Consider the following 17,407-nt stretch of genomic DNA (forward strand, 5'->3'; position numbering starts at 1 on the left):
CTGCCAACGCACCGACATGCTGCTACCTTCACGGTGATAAGAACCATACATGGTTTTCATGCGGGGCGGGCTAAAGAACAAACCTGCGCCCAGGCCGTGCGTTTGGGGAAACGCGGTGGCGCTGGAGGCCGTCCTGCCTGGGGTACTGTGTGGGCTGCTTCCCCAGGCTGACCGGGATTCGCAACGACAACGGGCCACTTGGGAGGCCCGCGGGAAGCTCCCTGGTCTTCCCCAAACACCACACTGAGCTCCTATAAAACGCCTCGTTTCCACCCAGCGGTGCAGCCGCTAACCTCGGCGAGCCGGGGCCGTTGATTTATGAGCGGGACCTCCAGCTCTCTCTCGCTCCGCTGGGGCCCCCGGACCCTGGAAACGGGGCCGAGAGATGTTGTTTGGAGGCGAAGTGCAATCAAGTTAAACACCACTCGAAATTTGAAATAACTTGTAGGTTAGCTCTCGGTGCCCAGTTCAGTCTGTTCCCCTCCTTAGGTTTCATTAGAACTAGTTGTTCACAGAGGCCAGTAGGCAGACCAGGCCATGACAAGGCCAGCAAGCCTTACTCAGTAGGGTTGAGGAGGAAACAGAGAGCCTGCATCGGACACACCCACAACAGCTTAAGTCTCACTGACTCCTCCTCAAGAGGCCATGAGGAATAACACTCTCTGTTTGTGTGTGTGGCTCTCTGTCTAGCCCTGTCAGAGTAAAAAACACACACACACACACACACACACACACACACACACACACACACACACACACACACACACACACACACACACACACACATACACACACATACATACACAGCAGTTGTGACAGGAAGCAAAATTTATTGTGCCCAGGTCTAGGATTTGACACCGAGACACGCAGCCTCCTATTTGTTGATTACTATTGATTTTCTTTGATACTTAATTTAAAAATCAATAGGCAGGCGAAAGAAAAACAGGCATGGTTTACACATACTTTAACATACTATTGTACACCAGAGAAGGCTTCAGTTTTGGCAGCATGGTGGCAACCAATTAGGAGAAAAGCTCTTAACAGGTGAAAGTGAGGGAGCCCTGTGGATCGATTCTCACTTTTTCCTCCCCAATCACACAAAGTGGCCATAAATTAAACTCATCAGGGTTGCTCTGCAGACAGGCGAGATGCCCGGTGCCACAACTCTCCATCTCCGCGTCACTCAAAGCTCTCGCACATACGCCATGCTGTCCTTTAACCATGTGAGTGTCTGTCAGTCATGTCAATGAAGGGGAGGAAGGGGGAGGGGCTTGGAGGGGCAGAAGGAAAGAGCGAGGGAGGGAGCGTCACCTCGAGTTCATCCGTGCACGGAGCTTCTTGGCCTTTTTCCGAGCTTTCTGCTTCTCTTCTCTGTCCCGCGGGCTCTCTGGGGTCAGAGTGCTGTCTGTCACCACGTCCACTATGTATTTCTTTAAAGACAGGTGCTCCTGTGACAGAGAATGCTGCAATTAGGAAAAACTCTCCAAATGAAATTCTGAAGATCATAAAGTGCTTGTAGGGCAACATTGGCGAAACAAGATGACGTTTTACTCCATCCTTCAGCAGCATCATTTAGAGAAACAAAACACAAACCCCACAGGAGTGAGGGTCCTGTCGAACGCCCCCGTCCTGGACAAAACTCCCATCCTGTTCCGTCACCGATCTCCCTCAGTTGAAAGCCCATGAGAGCCTCCCCACAACCGCACACTACTCCAGATTGAAAGTGCGGGTGTTGGAGGTTGTTGCTCTGGGCATGGGCGTCGCGCGCGGTAATTAGCGGGCGTCCGAGCCGCTCGACTGCGCCAGAGCTCGAGGGTCCATCGGAAGCGTTGGAATGTGCCGGGCCCCTCCGGTGACACTCATGCCGCCACGGCAAGGAAGACGGATGTAACTTGATTTGAGCGGCATGATGCGTGTGCCAGAATGCAATTATACATTGACGCTGTCATCCGGCACCTCCGAGGACCCTGTTCCGGAAGGCGAGGAGCCACAGGACAGAGCTGCTGCTTCTGCAGCACGGAAGAAACTCGGGAATGGCAGTCGGAATGTTGGACCATTCATAAAACACAAGCTGAAAGGGCGCGATATGTACAGAAGCCCTAACAGCAGCTTCAAACAGTGGAGTATTAGAAACCAGCAAAACATGCTGGTTTCCCCAGGCTGCCTTTGTGAGTCTGAGACATTACCCTAATAAAATAGCTCTGAAAGTTAAGTTACTTGAATGAAAATCCAAGTTCACAGATTTGCATTTTGCAGTAAGATTACGGTGTAAAAATGCGACAACTTTATGATTTGCCTTTCTGTTCGATTTATTGGGTCTTCTTTTCCAGCGACAGATTTGTTTCAGGAACTGTTAACTGAAGTGAGCAATTTTAACAAAAACACCAAGTGTAAATAGCCACAAAGCAAGCATCCCAGAATACCCACCCCTAATGCCCTTAATGAAGTAGACTAGAAAGACTAGTAGCGAGTGACTCCAAGACCTGCCTTAATCACTGCATGCATGAGATGTATTCCACCTCTAAGCAAACGTGTGACTGTGAATAAGTGAGTAGGGTTGTGTGTGTGTGTGTGTGTGTGTGTGTGTGTGTGTGTGTGTGTGTGTCCAGACCCCGGCATCCCCTTGGGAGCAAGAGTTGAGCTTTGCAGTCATAACCACTGGCTCCCTTTGGCCAGAGAGGCATCTGGCTAGTAATCTCTCTGAAAGGCGATCTACTTCTCTTGCCATCCGGTTAATGGGATTGTTTCTGTAACACCTCAAAGACATGCACCATCTTGAGATTATACCAGAGTGGGGTTTGGAGGGGGAGAGCCTGGAGCTGTCACAGGCTCACTGCTGGACAAAGTCATGTCCAAAAATCCATCATATACACGGCAACAAATGCTTAAAAGCAACTGATGAAATCAGCCTGAAGTGAACGGGATCAAAACGAATCTGAACGCTAAAATCAAACCAACAGTGGTTCTCTTTTTGGTCCCCAGTGATTCATAACACACCTCACTGGCAGAAAACACTATAGTGTACCTTACTTATACATACATTGGCATTTGAAGGTTATAATGATTATCTGATCAATAATAGGAACAAAACCTTCCAGTCCATGTTGACAAGGAATTGAGCTGAAAAAGCAGTGTGACGGGTGTTTTCATGCATCTTAGAGACACCCCCCCCCCCCCCCCCCCCCAACACACACACACACCCCCCCAGGGGCGGATCCAGCCCGACAATGCTGTATTTGTGCAGGTAATGGGAGTCATGGGAGACTGCTCCAAACACACCCTGCCATGGCCTCCCCAGGACCCATGGGTCCTCCCACGCTCACACTGATATGACCCTGCTCTGCTCCCGTGTCACACACAGGGAGGTACAGGGTGGCTTTCTCCCTGATGTCAGGTAGACAGCTGTGTGGCTTCCAGGTTCAAGGTGAAGATATAGTGTACTGAGTGCCATGGTTATGCTCTCTCACGCATGCACGCACGCACACGCACTCTAGAAGCATCAATTCCCATTTTTTCTGTGTTGCAAGAGCTTTGACAAACTTGAACAGCTCTTTCAAGGGAAAAACAGGGCACAACTGAAGTACACCAACCACAAGGACTCTCTACTGACCTCGTGAAATGTCAGTGTCATCCCAGGAGGGGGTGTGTGTGTGTGTGTGTGTGTGTGTGTGTGTGTGTGTGTGTGTGTGTGTGACAGCAGCATTTTCTAGTTTAACAGGTCAGTCGTGTTTTTTGGTCAGGTGTCAAGGGTGAGCCATAAATCCAAACATCAGGCATGAGGGATCAGGAGTGTCCCGTATATTTCAGTAACACAGGACAGATGACAACCAATAAGCCTTCCCTAGCCCATCGATTCATCCCTGTTGATAATCACCTTATTTTCAATTTAATTCACCAGTCCTTAAAACGGCGAAATGTGACTAAATCCGGGGAGAGGCGGCAGCAGCGGTGGCGCTTCCCCAGGAAAACTACGCCGTGACCTCTGCACGCTGCAGCCAACCGCCTTCAGTTTAATTAAAAATCTTTCAGGACGGCAAGAGTTATGGAAGTCTCGACTGGAAAATAGTTGGCGGTCACATGAATGAAATACGGTGTGGCAGAATGGGGAGAGACATAAATATGGAAGACCGAGGGCCCTGGGTAAAACCATCCAAACAATCCTCAGGCAGAGCCGGCTTCTCCCGCTAAACAGAAAGAGGGGTGCCCAGGCCACGAGGGGCGACTGACTCAAAAGAAGGGAATCTTAGATCCAGGGTTCCTGGAGTAACGTTTTCATTACTAATTAGATCAGAGGACAGCGCTGATTAATACAGGGACAATTTTAGAGTGCCAACTTTCGGCAATAATTCTCTCCCGGTGCAGATTTCTCTCACTGTTATACATTGGGCTTCATAACTCTTGTAACGGAACTAAATCAAAGAACGGATTAGAGTAGGTTAACGCAGTAAATCAATTAAAATAACGCTGAAGCCAATTTCACGCGATACGCCATCTAATTCAGAGCCGGCTTCCTGTATCAGTCACTCCTGTTCCAGTTACCTACCAGAAGAACAGGTAGCAGGGGCTGGCCAACGACTCAGAAGAGAGGGCGACACTAAAAATGAACCCCTGAACGGGTGTGTGGGGGGGGGGGGGGGGACAGTTCAAACGAAGAGGTCAAAAGGTGCAGCCTTGTAGCAGCTGTCATCTAAACAGAGAGCCCCGTGCGAAACCCACCCTCATGCTGTGGAGAGAGGGGTCTACAGCGGCCTAACGAGAGGTCTGCGTGAGAGGCATGCGCACCGGCACCCGGACACGAGACTGCTGAGCTCACCCTTCTGGCATGTCACTGAACTAACGCTACCCATGTTGGTTTTGTCACGTTTATTGATCATAGAACAAACAAACAGCAGGACCCGTGTGGAAAAGGCAAGAGAGGTTAAGAGCATGCCCTGCTGTCGAATTCACAAAGCACACAAAAATTTTTATATATCAGATGTATTGGTGTGATTATACATCCAACAAGTAACATTTTGTGTGTGTGGGTGTGTGTGTGGGTGGGGGGGAGTACATTTCCTCTACCATGCCAGTGTGGGAGGGAGGACGTCTCAGACAGGAAGTCCACTCTACTCACCACCTCTTCGTCAGACAGCTCCCGTCCCTGGATACTGCTGCTGTCCCGCACCGCCTGCTGGTGCCTCTTGCCCTTAGTGTGACTGAACAGGTGCACCTCGGAGGTGATCTACAAACACACGGGTGGAAGGTCACTCGCACGGACACGGATCCCAAAGCCGCCAGGGCCCAGGGAGACACCACCACCTCCTGCACGCCAGCGTCCACCTTGCGGTACTTTACAGTATTGTTCGAAGTGTGGCGCGTCTCGGATAACGTGGTCATTGTCGTTTCCGAAAAAGCTTGCTTCAAAGTTAAATATGATCCGCGCACTGTGACGGACATCTGCTAAGTAGCAGGACACCTCCTAATAAAAGCCAGGATGCCGACCACAACGCTTATAATGGACAAAAACAAACAAACAGTTGCAAGTTTTAACTGACAGTTTATCTGTGTCCCTTTTCTTAAATCCCTGGATCATATAACACTTCAGTGGTTTCACTGACACCAGCAATCATTACCCCTTTAATGGTAAGAAAAATACAAAGACCAGAGGAATACAACCACCAATAAACATCTTTAATTCCACACCAATTCCAAGACTAGCGAAAGGAAGTGGTGGAGGACATGGGATCCTACACAGAGGCGCAGGTGTTGAAGGACCACTGTGGGGTGCCTGTGGTGTTTGTCTCTGCGCTCTGGAGCAGGGCCCGGGTAGGGCGGCCTGGGTTTGACGTTATTAAGCAGAGTGCTTCCCGCTGACCTAAAGATGACCGCTGGAGTCACTGGCTGGCCAAGGTCATCTGACATTTTAACGAGATTTTGCTGCATGTGGTGCTTAATCTGATGCCCGCTTGACGCTCCAAGGTGTCTGGCCCTCATCACGAGGAAGAGCCAGGACGGACTCGCGCAGACGCACCTGCTGCTCATTTATGGCCCGTCACCTGCAGGGAGTGATTTTGCCTGCCTGTAAATCTCCAACTATAGTTCGTTTTAATTAATGCACTCAAATCCCCATTCCAGTGCCTCCTCCTCCAAAACCCCCCCGTCACCTTCCACTCGGCGTTTTTCGAGACCGTTGCAGCCGGGACGACGAAAAAGGTGAACATCCCCGGCAGCGAGCACCACAACACGCAGCATCTCCGTGGCAATGCGCGGGCGCCATCGGACTCCGATCAGTGAAAGCCACCCGAGTGGCTAATTAAGCGGCCCACGTGTAGATGCGCAGCTCGCCGATATACTTGTACAGCCAAGTCTGATTAAACACAAGGAGATTTGAAGTATTTAAACCCACGCTGGGCTACTAGTGGCTGCGCTGGGTTCTCACCACGACGCTGCAGAGGGAGCACTGTTTCTTGCGCTCGTAGGGGGTGAGCTTGGGCGCGTAGTCCGTGTTGGCGTGGCGGCCGCTGCTCAGCTCCGCTGCCTTCCCCTTCCTCTGCTCGATCTGCTCCATGTGCCGGCGGCTGCTCTCGTCGTGCTGTGGGGCGGCACGGGGGTGGGGGGTGGGAGAGGTCTCAACGTTACCACTGGGCCCAGCACTGCTCCTGATCCCAACACGGGAGCGTTTGGCCAATTCTTATTTTTACCCCTGCCCTTGCCCCCGATTCCTCGGCTTGCCCTTGGAACTGAGTTACTATGGCTGAAATCTTCCCCTACGAAATGGGACAACATTTCAAGGACCTGATTGGTCATCAGCGGCCATGGCTGATGGCTTTTGCGTAAACGGACTCGATTAAACATTTTTTTTTTTTTGCCAGCCATTTCCAAAGCGCTCGTTTTGGAGCGTGCTTCTGAAAAACCTGCAGCCACGTAGCCCCCACGCCTCGCCCTACCCCTCCGTCTCAACAAGAATCAGGACTCCCAACGCGCACAGCGCAGGGCTCGGGCTAACCGGCAAGGGGCGAGATGAGATTAGGCCAGTGTGTGGAAGAGGAGGGAGGCGACGTGCCTTCAGCTGGATCTTCTTCTGCAGCTCCTCCATGGCCTCCTGCTGAGCAGCACTCAGGGCAGCCAGGCGTTCCTCCCGGTCCCTGCACACCCACACAGAGACATTCAGTACACCTGGATGTACTACAGGAGCAGAACTTCACATATGATGCAGTCATTAACGCATTTCTAACCTGCAGTTTCTATCAATCCCCTAAACAACTCATAATGAAGGAATTTATTCAGCTTTAACATGATTAAACAGACCATTTTACTCAAGCCTTTCCCATTCTAAATATGCTTTTATTTCCCTCCCCCCCCCGATCTTTAAATGATCTGGGAGTCGTCTGCGCTCCTTGACTCGTCCTGTTGTTTTGCTGACGGAGGCTCCCACGTGCCCCGGCCAAGGTCGGCCTGGCCGGCCGGCGCCGCGCCGCGCACCTGGCTCTCTCGCGGGCCGCGTCCTCCCGCGCCCTCTCCTTCTCCTGCCGCTGCTGCTCGATGCGCGCCTCCTGCTCTCTCCTCTTCATCAGCAGCTCCTCCACCCGCGCCTGGCGCTCCGCCTCCAGGGCCCTCTTGCGTTCCTGCCGCGGCAGGCAGGCGCAGAGTTAAAACGCAGTCGGGCGACCCGGTTTGGGCCACGTCCGGAGGACGGATGGGCGGGTGTGCGGGACGGTACGCCGCACCTGCACGGCTTCGTCTCGGGCCTGCTTCTCTTCCTGCCTCTTCTGACGCTCCTCCTGCAGCTCGTTGAGACGCTGCTCGTACTCGTTCAGCTTGGCCAGCACGTCGTGTCTCTTATTCTGCGCCTCCAGGGTGTTGATGAACGCGATCTCGTTCACCTGCAGGCGCAACCCGCAACGCCACATTGCGGCTGTCCGCGGTTAAAGGCTAGACGGCGGCAAAGCCAACACGAAAATACAGAATAACAAACGTGCCAACGCTGATGACATTGTTGGCTAGTGCGTTACAGTTTCCTGTCAATCAGCATCAAAGACTGTCAAAAGCAATAATCAAATGTTATATATAGCATGAGTCTCTTTATTAGTTTGGGAGAGTTAGTGGCATAAATTGGCATTTCAGCTGTTTTTCAGGTTTTTTAGTACTTTTTAAAAGTAGTTCTGAGATACCAAATGGATAAATCAGCAATGAAGTACAAAACAGTTCATTTCCTCTACCAACATGATTATTCACCACAATTATTTCTCAAACATCAGAAACTGCATTTAAAGCACTTCAAGTGCATTTATTAGTGTTTTTTTATGTAGCGAACATACACACAAACAACCGTTATACCTATAAAGTAGGTTATTAGCTGGTTCTTAGGGTTTCACGTGATTCCACATTCCGAGGCAGGCTGGAATGAGCTTGGTGCCGCCACCTTACCTTGGCTTCCTCTTCCTGAGCCTTCTTCACGATGGCCTGTAGCTGCAGTTCCCGCTTGAACTCGGCGTGGACGAGCTTCTCCTCCATCATCCTCCTCCTCTGATCCAGCAGCTCCTCCTTCCACTTCCTCACCTCCTTTTCCTGGGGAGGAGATGGGGAGCACAGACAAGGTCACACACACACACACACACACACACACACACACACACAACGAATGCTGCGAGAACGAGCCTTGCCCGCCACGTGCACACCCCTCACTCGTCACCTCCTTGAGTTCCTAGCACCTGCTCGCTAAAGAGCACATCACACGGTAATATTCACCTTCAAGCGCGGGTGGGTAAACATACAAGACTGCTTTAAGTTTCCTTCATCTCGGGTGGAACGGACGGAACAAAAACAAACCAGCCGCTGAAAGTGATGTCGCCGTCACGTACTGGTTTGACGGTACGGCCTCACCACCCTGCCCAGCTAAACAGACACGGTCGGGACGCTAAGTGGCCGTCTGCCTCTGACGGTGCCGCCGCTTGCTCCCCAACCGCCTACAGGCAAGGTGCGGTCGGTTTCGGGAGAACAGACTCACTCTTTCTAGAAGTTTCTGCAGTTTGTGCGTCTTCTCCTCCCTCAGCTTGTCCCGCAGCTGCTGAGCTTTCAGCTGCTTCTCTTCATGTTTCTTCTTAGACTCAGCAATGGTTCTGCCAAAAAAACCAAAAAAAAAAAAAACCCAAACACCCCCCCCCACCACCACCACATTTAACAGCACTTCAACCTGCCACTCAAATACAGAACATTTCAAAACCGGTGCTCTCTGGCTCAAGAACTCATCTGCTCTACGTAAGCGGCTACTGAAGATGACTCCTGAAGGATAGCGCAAGAAGATTAAAATAGTAATACACTGATTGGTCTAGTTTAGAGGGGTGTGTACCTAACTATCAGAGCAGCACAAAAGGCCCGACATCCAATGTTAAAGTACACCGACAAGCCCAGGCCATGAAACACAATTTATGAAACCGCGCGCGTGTGTGTGTGTGTGTGTGTGTGTGTGTGTGTGTGTGTGGAAGCGCACAGTAAACGTGGGGAGGGTCTGCGCTACCTCCTGCGGGAGGGTGAGGAGAGCTTCTCATGCATGTGGATGCCATGGCCGGGGGGCCGAGCGGGCTCCTCCTCCACTATGTCCCCCCACGAGGTGCTTTGACGCCAGGGCTCGCGCGCTGGAGCCAGAGTCAAACCAGAGTCAAATACACAGCACACAGTCACACATGTCTACCGTCCAGGAAACGTAACCAAAAAAACACAGCCAGTTACTACCATCGTAGTCAGCCAACATCTCGCTCCAGTCTAGGTTCAGTCCGCAACCGGCACCCCCGATGCTCGCCTGCAGGACACAGAAAACAAGGTGAGGAATTCTGAGGTGGTTGGGAAGGGACGGGGCGCTGTAGTGTTACCCAGAGCAGGAGTCGGGGCGCGTGGCGCTCTCCCTCACAGAGAAGTCGCTGTCTCGCTCCAGCTCGCTGTTCTCCGCCTGGATCTCACGGGTCAGCTGCTCCTCTTCGGCGATGGCGCTGGCAATGGCCTCCTCGTTGGCCTTTTCCAAACGGTCGGCTAGCTCCTCCTTCTTGGCCAGGACCTCGGCCATGGACTGGGGCTGAACACAGGCCACAGAACACGCACTCGGTCACGCGCCAGACCCCCACCAGGGGAAGAGCAGGGTGCTGGTGGCAAAGCTGTCACGCCAAGCCTGTCGGACCTGGACCGAGGCTTGGCGTGGAACCACTCTCAGCCCGCCCTGAATTTAGGCCGTGCGACGCCGTGTTCTGACACGGCAAAGTTTTTTCCAGAAAGCGCTTTAAAGCAGGAAGAGAAATCACATTGCACGCGTTGGCCGTAACAAGGGATGAACAATACAATACAATAAATAAATAAATAAATGAAAGCAAGAGTACAGGCACACAGCATAAACACAATCAATCACAAAAACCAAGCATGGGGAAGCATACCAGCGTCATGCAGGAGACATCCACTATGAGGATGAGGAGATGCAGGACGAAGACCCCGCCAGGCAAGCACTTACTGTCCACCCTTCACCACTGCGGAAGCCTCTTAGCCTCTGCCACGTCACTGCGAGCACCGAACCTCTCTGATGTAACGGTAGTTCTGACGGGGGCGAGCCCGTGTCAGTGAGTTTGTTTACGGCAGGACGTACGCGGCTGATGATGTATGCGGCCGGACGCTTTAAGGCAGCTTTTGCACCTGTGACTCTGCTTGGCTCCCGATGGCTGGTGAGTTGCTGAAATATTTAGGGAAAAAAAAAAAAAAAAGAATCCTGGCTACTACCGTTACAGACCACAGCACTCGGCCCCTGTGCCTCTTAAACTGGCGAGTGAGCAGTATGCCAAGTGTCAGTTTCAGGGCAGCCACGCTGGAAGACGGAGCTGTGGCAGCCCTGGGATCCGTGCGACACTTCACACTAATGAGCATAATGAGAGAGAGATTTCTCTCAACACCGCGCCTGTTAGTCTCAAGCAGGAGTCTAAACAGAGCTGAGCTTATCTCAGCCACCCAGTGAGGTGGTGTCTGGACCTCTGCAGCACCAACGACAGGTTCCCGTATGATCGGCGCTTAGATAGCACTCCCCCAAGGCCATTTATGCGCCATCCATCTTTATGGTTTCAGACAGGCTTTGGTATGCTGTTGAGAAATGGACGACAGTAGCTCGGGCGGAGAGGAGGCAGGTTTTAGCCTTAATTAACCCCAGAGAGGTTACGTGTGTCAGAAATGGAAGGCTAGTAGAATGGTGTCTGTGGATTGTGCGCCGGGGGCTAGCAGTGACACTCCCCAACATGTCTCAGAGTGACCAGAACTGATTTCTCTATATTGCAATAAAAGACGTCGAAGAGGGCTGACCTGGTGCTATTCAGAAAAGGACACACATGGACAAACGTGGCATGTGAGCTTTTCTCTGTCATTAAGCAATCTCTGAGAGCTGAGCCTTTGTGGGTGTATCTGTTCAATGCAAAAATCTCTAAGCAGCATATCAGAACAGCTGGTCTGCAGGCCTTAAATAAAGTCAATTACAGAAAATGGCCCAAAACAGCAGCTTGTTCAGGGGACCAACGAATGAATCAACGCACCTACACTTAACGAGGCAACAATCTAACGCTCGTAGCGCGTGACACCTTCACACCCCAAACGACACACATCAGCCTTATGCTCATTCATACACAATTCTGTCTGTGGAAGGCTCGGTAAAGGGGGCGGGGTGGGAGGTTGGGGAAGACCCCGGCTGTTGCTGAAGGTTTTTGGGATTGACGTTGTTTAGGCGGGAGCCGTGACCCCGGCCCGTGTCTCTCAGCACTCACGGTGGAAAGTTCTGTGGGGTCCAGCATGCTCTCCAGTTTCAGCCCCGCCGGGGGAATACGGGCCACCGCTGCTTCTGCGGCTCCAGCAGCAGATGGTGCCGTGACCCGCCACACTGCCCCCAGCAGCTCCGGCCCCCCAGCAGCCGGCTGAGCCCCCGGCTCCTCTGGCTGGGAAGAGGATGGAGGAGGCTCTGGGACTGGGGCTGGAGTTTGGGTTTGGGGTGAAGGAGGAGCAGGAAGAGGTTCTGACACGGGGGGCCGTACTTGGTCGGGGGTAGCAGCAACACATTGTCTGGGCTCTTGATCCCTGTCTGATGGGGGCTGCATTAACACACACACACACACACACACACACACACACACACACACACAATTAGACATGCAAGTTCTTGGCACGCCTTCTCAGGGACTTTGATGAGATGGTCATCAAATGTGAGAAGATCCAACACGCAATCATTGACCGCGCACACACTCATCACATTGTGCCACTTAGAAAACACGACATGCTTGAAGACAGTGCAGTAACATGCCATACACATCAAATATGTATCAGCACAATCAAAATCACAAACATGCAAGCAGCATTCGCCATCTTTCATCATCAACCCCCTGAACACAACCAATCCGCTGCCAAGAACACTTCTTCTAAGTGCACCATAGAATGTAGAATCTATACATATTTCAGTAGACCGCATATGATATTTCTGACAGTGTAGTCTCACCACATATGTGCAAAATCGATGCCTGCTCAACTGATACGGCCCTGTCTGCACTGTGCGTCTATGAATACACCCCAAAACACAAACGGCGGGGGCAGATAAAACACTCTAACATTACAGAGCCCTCATGTCCCCTCTCTGCTCCTGAATTATTGATGGGTGAAGGCTGCAGGCTGATGTCGGTACCTCCACGGCAGGGGCCTTCTCACACTCGGACTTTTGCTCCGGGGAGACGAGCTTGTCGGGTTTCCGCTTGTCCCCTGGCCCCTGCGCGTTGCCCCGAGACGCAGCTGGCAGCTGTCCGTTCACCGTCTCCCCGCCGGCCTTGGGAGAGACGTGGGCCAGGACGGGGCTGACCTTGGCCACCATGGCGACGGAGCGAGACCTCATGGAGCGGCCGCGCTGCACTGTCTCCCAGCCCTCTGCGTCCGTTTTGCCTGAGGCCAGGAGTGGAGGCAGACACAAAACGCAAACCACGTCAGTCGGCAGCAGTTTAAGGCTTCTCTGCGAAATCATAAGACTCAGCGATGAGTCACGGACCTTCTGAGGGTGTGGACGGACCACGCAGCTCAACAGACGTTCGGCAAGCGGGAAACGCCGCCGAGTATGATGCGTGTCGGTCTGCGGCTCACCTGGTTTCTCTGCGGTGCCTGTGGTCTGGCCGGGCGCAGGCAGGGCCTGAGAGGATTTCACCCGGTCGGCCCAGCTGGGGCCAGAGTGGGAGAGACGTGCTACTGCGAGAGTGGGAGGAGGACCCCTGGAAACACAAACACAAACACACACACACACACACACACACACACACACACACAATCACCGACAGGCCGCTCCGAGTGGCACAAGCAACCCCCAGAAACGCAAGCAAGCGTCCAATGCCGTGATGAGTGTCACCATCTGCGCCGCTCTACTGCAGTCAGTTCATGAGAATAATATGGGGACAAAGAGAAGCGTCAACTTGCGTGCTGACCCCAGAACAGCCCGCACTGACTGAAGCACACTCACCACTCTGAGCACGTGGCGTCAGAGCGGGTAGAGGCTTCCGACAGCAGATCCCAGGTCAGCCTAACGGGCCACAAGCCTGAGCTGATCAATATCCATTTCCTGACGCATCCGATTACGGTGTAATGCAGGTATTGAACCCCATGCTTCAGCTGTCCTCAGCCACACTCATATCAGCACCTCCTGCTGTCTCTGGGAGCAGCCGCGGAAAAACCCAGCAAAAATCACATTAAACAAACGTTTGAGCTTCGCAGGTCGATCTTTGAGCCCTTCCAGACAGTGGATCTCGTCTCTCTAGGCTTAGACGGGGCTTCTCCACGTATCATATCTGCCATTGATTTCTTAATTTGCCCATTCAGTGCCCGTTTAATTGAATTGGCAATTGTTTTCCTTTTACGCTACCAGATTAAAAAAAAAAAAAAAAAAACACAAAACAAAAAAAACTAAACTAATGGAAGGAGACAGAGATCAAGCATTAATGTAGGAAGTGGACTTTCCCCCACATCAGGCATTAGAGGTTGTCTACTAACCGAGAACATTCTCAATTAGTGGAAAGTAAAATGGGATAATGGACTGTGGTTAAGCGAGGCGTATACACTGACGAGAAGAAGCAAGAGCGTGATCGGGTTCTAGTGAATACGAGTGGGCAGCTCACTACAGTCTGCAGATGTGAAAAGGCCTACCCAAAGTTGAGAGAGCGGCGCACACCCGGAGATGGAACTATGCGGTCTGTGGTAGGACTGGACATAACGTGACGGCCCGGGGACATCTTGCGAACCTCCCATGCCAAAGATGTGGGCCTGGAAGAATCATGCAGCCACACCACTGTCAACATTTAACCAACAATCGGCATTTTGATCCACAAATGAAATATAACCAACAATTTCACAAAAAAACACACCTCGACACAATCTCCTCTAAATGCTGGAACTTATAGCTCCCTAAATATATGTAGTGGTGAATTTTTCACCTCCCAATAAAGTATAAATTACAGTCAGGATTAGGATGCAAAGAAACACACGAGTGCATGCAAAGGTTGGCTAATCAATAAAGAGCACGTACTAAACTGTGGGAATGGAGAGGAGACTTAAAAGCTCCGCTTTATACCTTAATCAATGTACGAGTGTTGTGGTAATTCAGCCGTTTCCTTAAACACAAACCAATAAACTGGCGAATCCCCTTGAATTACAGCTCTTCCTATCGATCGGGTCCAAGACACTACAACTGGAGCACCAGTGTGAGAGAGTCCCCAAAGTGAGTGTGTGTAAGTGTGTGTGTGTGTGTGTGTGTGTGTGTGTGTGTGTAAAGGGCAGATGACCTGTTCTGCGCATCAGTTTTCTCCAGCTTCTCCTGCAGTTGGATCCAGTCGATGAGCGCTTTAAAGTCCCGTACATAGTTGTCCAACATCATCAGCACCTCCTAGAACACAGCAAGTGCTAGACGTAAGGATTTCAACAAAACGCACAATACCAGATAATTCTGTGAGCATTTTAACATCGCCTCCAAGGTGGAGGGGGGGAGGGGTGATGGGTTAACGTTTCAGGAGTAACAGCATGTAACTATAGTTTAGAAATACAGACTCGTTCTCATTTCTGCATTTGTTAGTGATTTAGGGAGTCATTTGAGAGCCGTACACGTTCCAATTCAACCAAAAAACAAAGCAAAAACACCAAGCGAGGCCGATTCCCCACCTCACCTCACCCCTCTGCCCCACCCCGAAGGCTTGGGTAAAGGTGAGCGCGGCCCACCGTGAGACAGAAGAAGCGATCCGTCAGGCCGGCCTGAAAGGTCTTTCAGAGAGCCAGTCTGGAGGGACCAGGCAACGCGTCCCAGCACAGCTCTTACTCCTTGAGCCAACAGAGGGGCTCCCGTAACCCTAAACCTCCCCCCGCCCAACCCCAAGCCCAAGCAGACAAAACGCGGCAGGCACCAGGGCAGGGTCAATACCACCAGAGCTACAGCCAGGGAGCCAGTCCATTCACAAAGACCTAGAGAAGACAAATTGGGGTGGGGAGGGGGCTGCCTAAGAAAAAACAACACCCCCCCCACCCACTCTTCCCTGCCTCACTGGTCCCCCACAAGAGGCACGGCTGAAATTACCAATTAGTTTAGCAAAAGGGGGCTGGCAAATCTGATTGGGGCTCTAATCATTTCTAGTTACTGGCAAGGACCGAAGCAGATGACGGCATCTCATTGTCTGCCTGACATTCAATCTGCTAGAGGGAGGGGCGACTCTGGGGAATCCCTAAGCCTGCACAAAAGCCCACAGCGAGAGTTCAGCGGGGAGGCCTGCTGCAGCACCGATCAGCACGTACCGTCCGCCCGGCCCTAGCACAGGAACCTGCTCCACAAAGTCCTTCCACAAAACCTGCTCCGCAAGACCGTCCAGCTGACCCAACCGAGCTGCGGTCTCCGTCGTCGACCCTTCTAGTCATATAGAGTGGCCAAGCAACAGCTGTACACTTTCTTCTATGACTAGCCTAGTTTATGCCTTAGCAAATGTACAAGTCGAGTATAAACTCTCTGGTCAATCGGGCCCCTGACTGCGCTTAACTGTAATCCCCCCCAACTGAGGAAGCGGCTCCCTAATTATTAACAGGCTGTGCAGGTGGGCAGCGAGGAGCCCTGTCGTGACTGCGTGGGCCGCGCTGCCAGCTAGGCGGGAGGACGGCGGCGGTACGCTGGAGCAGGAACGTGGGAGATTGATGGGTGTGCTGGAGGGAGGGCTAATTGAGAGGAGAGCTCAGTGCATTTCGTTAATGGAGGTGTGGCCAGCGAAATGCGTCTGGCAGGAGCCTGCAGATTAGGGCCACTCGACAGCAGCGAACACACACTGGCAGTTAGTGTAAAGGTTCGACAGGCCTACAACCACAGGGTGGATGAGGCCTCACAGCACAAATACAAACACAAAAACAGACAAACAAAAAAAACACAAACACACGCAGAGGAAAACATTCTATGTAACGTTATACCATTTAGTATTTTGGTAACCGTCTTGTATATGGCATATACAGACAAATTCTTTTAGTCTCAAATCTTTACATTCAAGATTCTTCAAACTAGTTTTGTGTTTCAATCTTTCCAGTTGCATAGCTTGCATGGTCATAAGTGCTGAACAAGCGCACACACATACACGGACACAGAGTGGTGTCTTATCCGCAGTCTGGTATAAATCAGGACCTGGAACAGTAGAAAGGCCTGATAAGAACTAATTATGCCTTTGGGCTGCAGGTTAAAGATGTGGGCGTTATTAAAATAGGAGCATAAATCAGGCAGCCGGGCCAATCGAGGTCCTGAGTGTGGTGGAATCCAGAGCAGGACGAGACTCTGCACACGCCGCTCAAACCCAGCCAGCAGCCCAGAGGGTTGCACTAGCCCTGCTCTGCCAGCGCACCAGGAACCTCAGCAACATCTTAATTTAGCACCAAACGGAGTTCCACTTGACTTTAAATTCTTGAGCTAAAACATTCAACTCCCTACTAATAATACTGGTGAAGGATATTTCAGCGACGGCACTTATGCCGACAGTCCTCTGCTTCTACGAGCGCCGGCGTGTGGGACCAATGGAGCTGGGGGCCCCAGCAGCTGCCTGAGCACCCGGGGCGCTTTCGCAGCTCTGCGGCCTGTGAGCAGGCTTCAGAGCCGGGCTGTCGACGGCCCGCGTGAATCCGGAGCGCGTAATCCCCCTGCCCATCCTGCAGCCCTGCGCAGCCCATGAGGTCGGCAGAGAAGCCATGGCACTGGAGGGAGGTTGGCACGCAGATCCTGTGCAGGTGGCCGTGCCCAGTGGCAGTACATGCCCCGGGCCCCCGGGGAGCGATACGAAGAGCAAACGCCACGGCTCCCAGTGCAGTTTGAAACGGTATTATCAGCAATCATCTTCGACCCCTCACTCTGAGCCCCCAGGTTGGATCTCTCTCTCTTTCA

At 52.1% G+C, this 17,407-nt stretch overlaps 1 protein-coding gene across 6 annotated transcripts in view; it reads right to left on the reverse strand.

Annotated features, from left to right (window-relative positions):
* The window catches only part of scaper (S-phase cyclin A-associated protein in the ER), a 69,769-nt gene that overhangs the window by 37,491 nt on the left and 14,871 nt on the right, over window positions 1-17,407 (reverse strand). For 3 of the 6 annotated variants that reach the window (XM_035536222.1, XM_035536219.1, XM_035536221.1), the window contains exons 5-20: window positions 14,799-14,899; window positions 14,164-14,280; window positions 13,114-13,238; window positions 12,668-12,918; window positions 11,763-12,083; window positions 9,887-10,048; window positions 9,712-9,778; window positions 9,497-9,614; window positions 8,987-9,098; window positions 8,407-8,547; window positions 7,707-7,862; window positions 7,462-7,604; window positions 6,986-7,124; window positions 6,419-6,571; window positions 5,114-5,221; window positions 1,312-1,448 (exon numbers count right to left, since the gene is read on the reverse strand). In XM_035536222.1, coding sequence (XP_035392115.1) covers window positions 1,312-1,448; window positions 5,114-5,221; window positions 6,419-6,571; window positions 6,986-7,124; window positions 7,462-7,604; window positions 7,707-7,862; window positions 8,407-8,547; window positions 8,987-9,098; window positions 9,497-9,614; window positions 9,712-9,778; window positions 9,887-10,048; window positions 11,763-12,083; window positions 12,668-12,918; window positions 13,114-13,238; window positions 14,164-14,280; window positions 14,799-14,899 — 2,351 coding nt within the window. The remainder of the gene's footprint in view (window positions 1-1,311; window positions 1,449-5,113; window positions 5,222-6,418; window positions 6,572-6,985; window positions 7,125-7,461; window positions 7,605-7,706; window positions 7,863-8,406; window positions 8,548-8,986; window positions 9,099-9,496; window positions 9,615-9,711; window positions 9,779-9,886; window positions 10,049-11,762; window positions 12,084-12,667; window positions 12,919-13,113; window positions 13,239-14,163; window positions 14,281-14,798; window positions 14,900-17,407) is intronic. The other 3 variants (XM_035536220.1, XM_035536225.1, XM_035536228.1) reach the window with 3 other exon arrangements.

Source organism: Electrophorus electricus, chromosome 2 (assembly GCF_013358815.1).
Source record: "Electrophorus electricus isolate fEleEle1 chromosome 2, fEleEle1.pri, whole genome shotgun sequence".
In the NCBI taxonomy this organism is placed as follows: Eukaryota; Metazoa; Chordata; class Actinopteri; order Gymnotiformes; family Gymnotidae; genus Electrophorus; species Electrophorus electricus.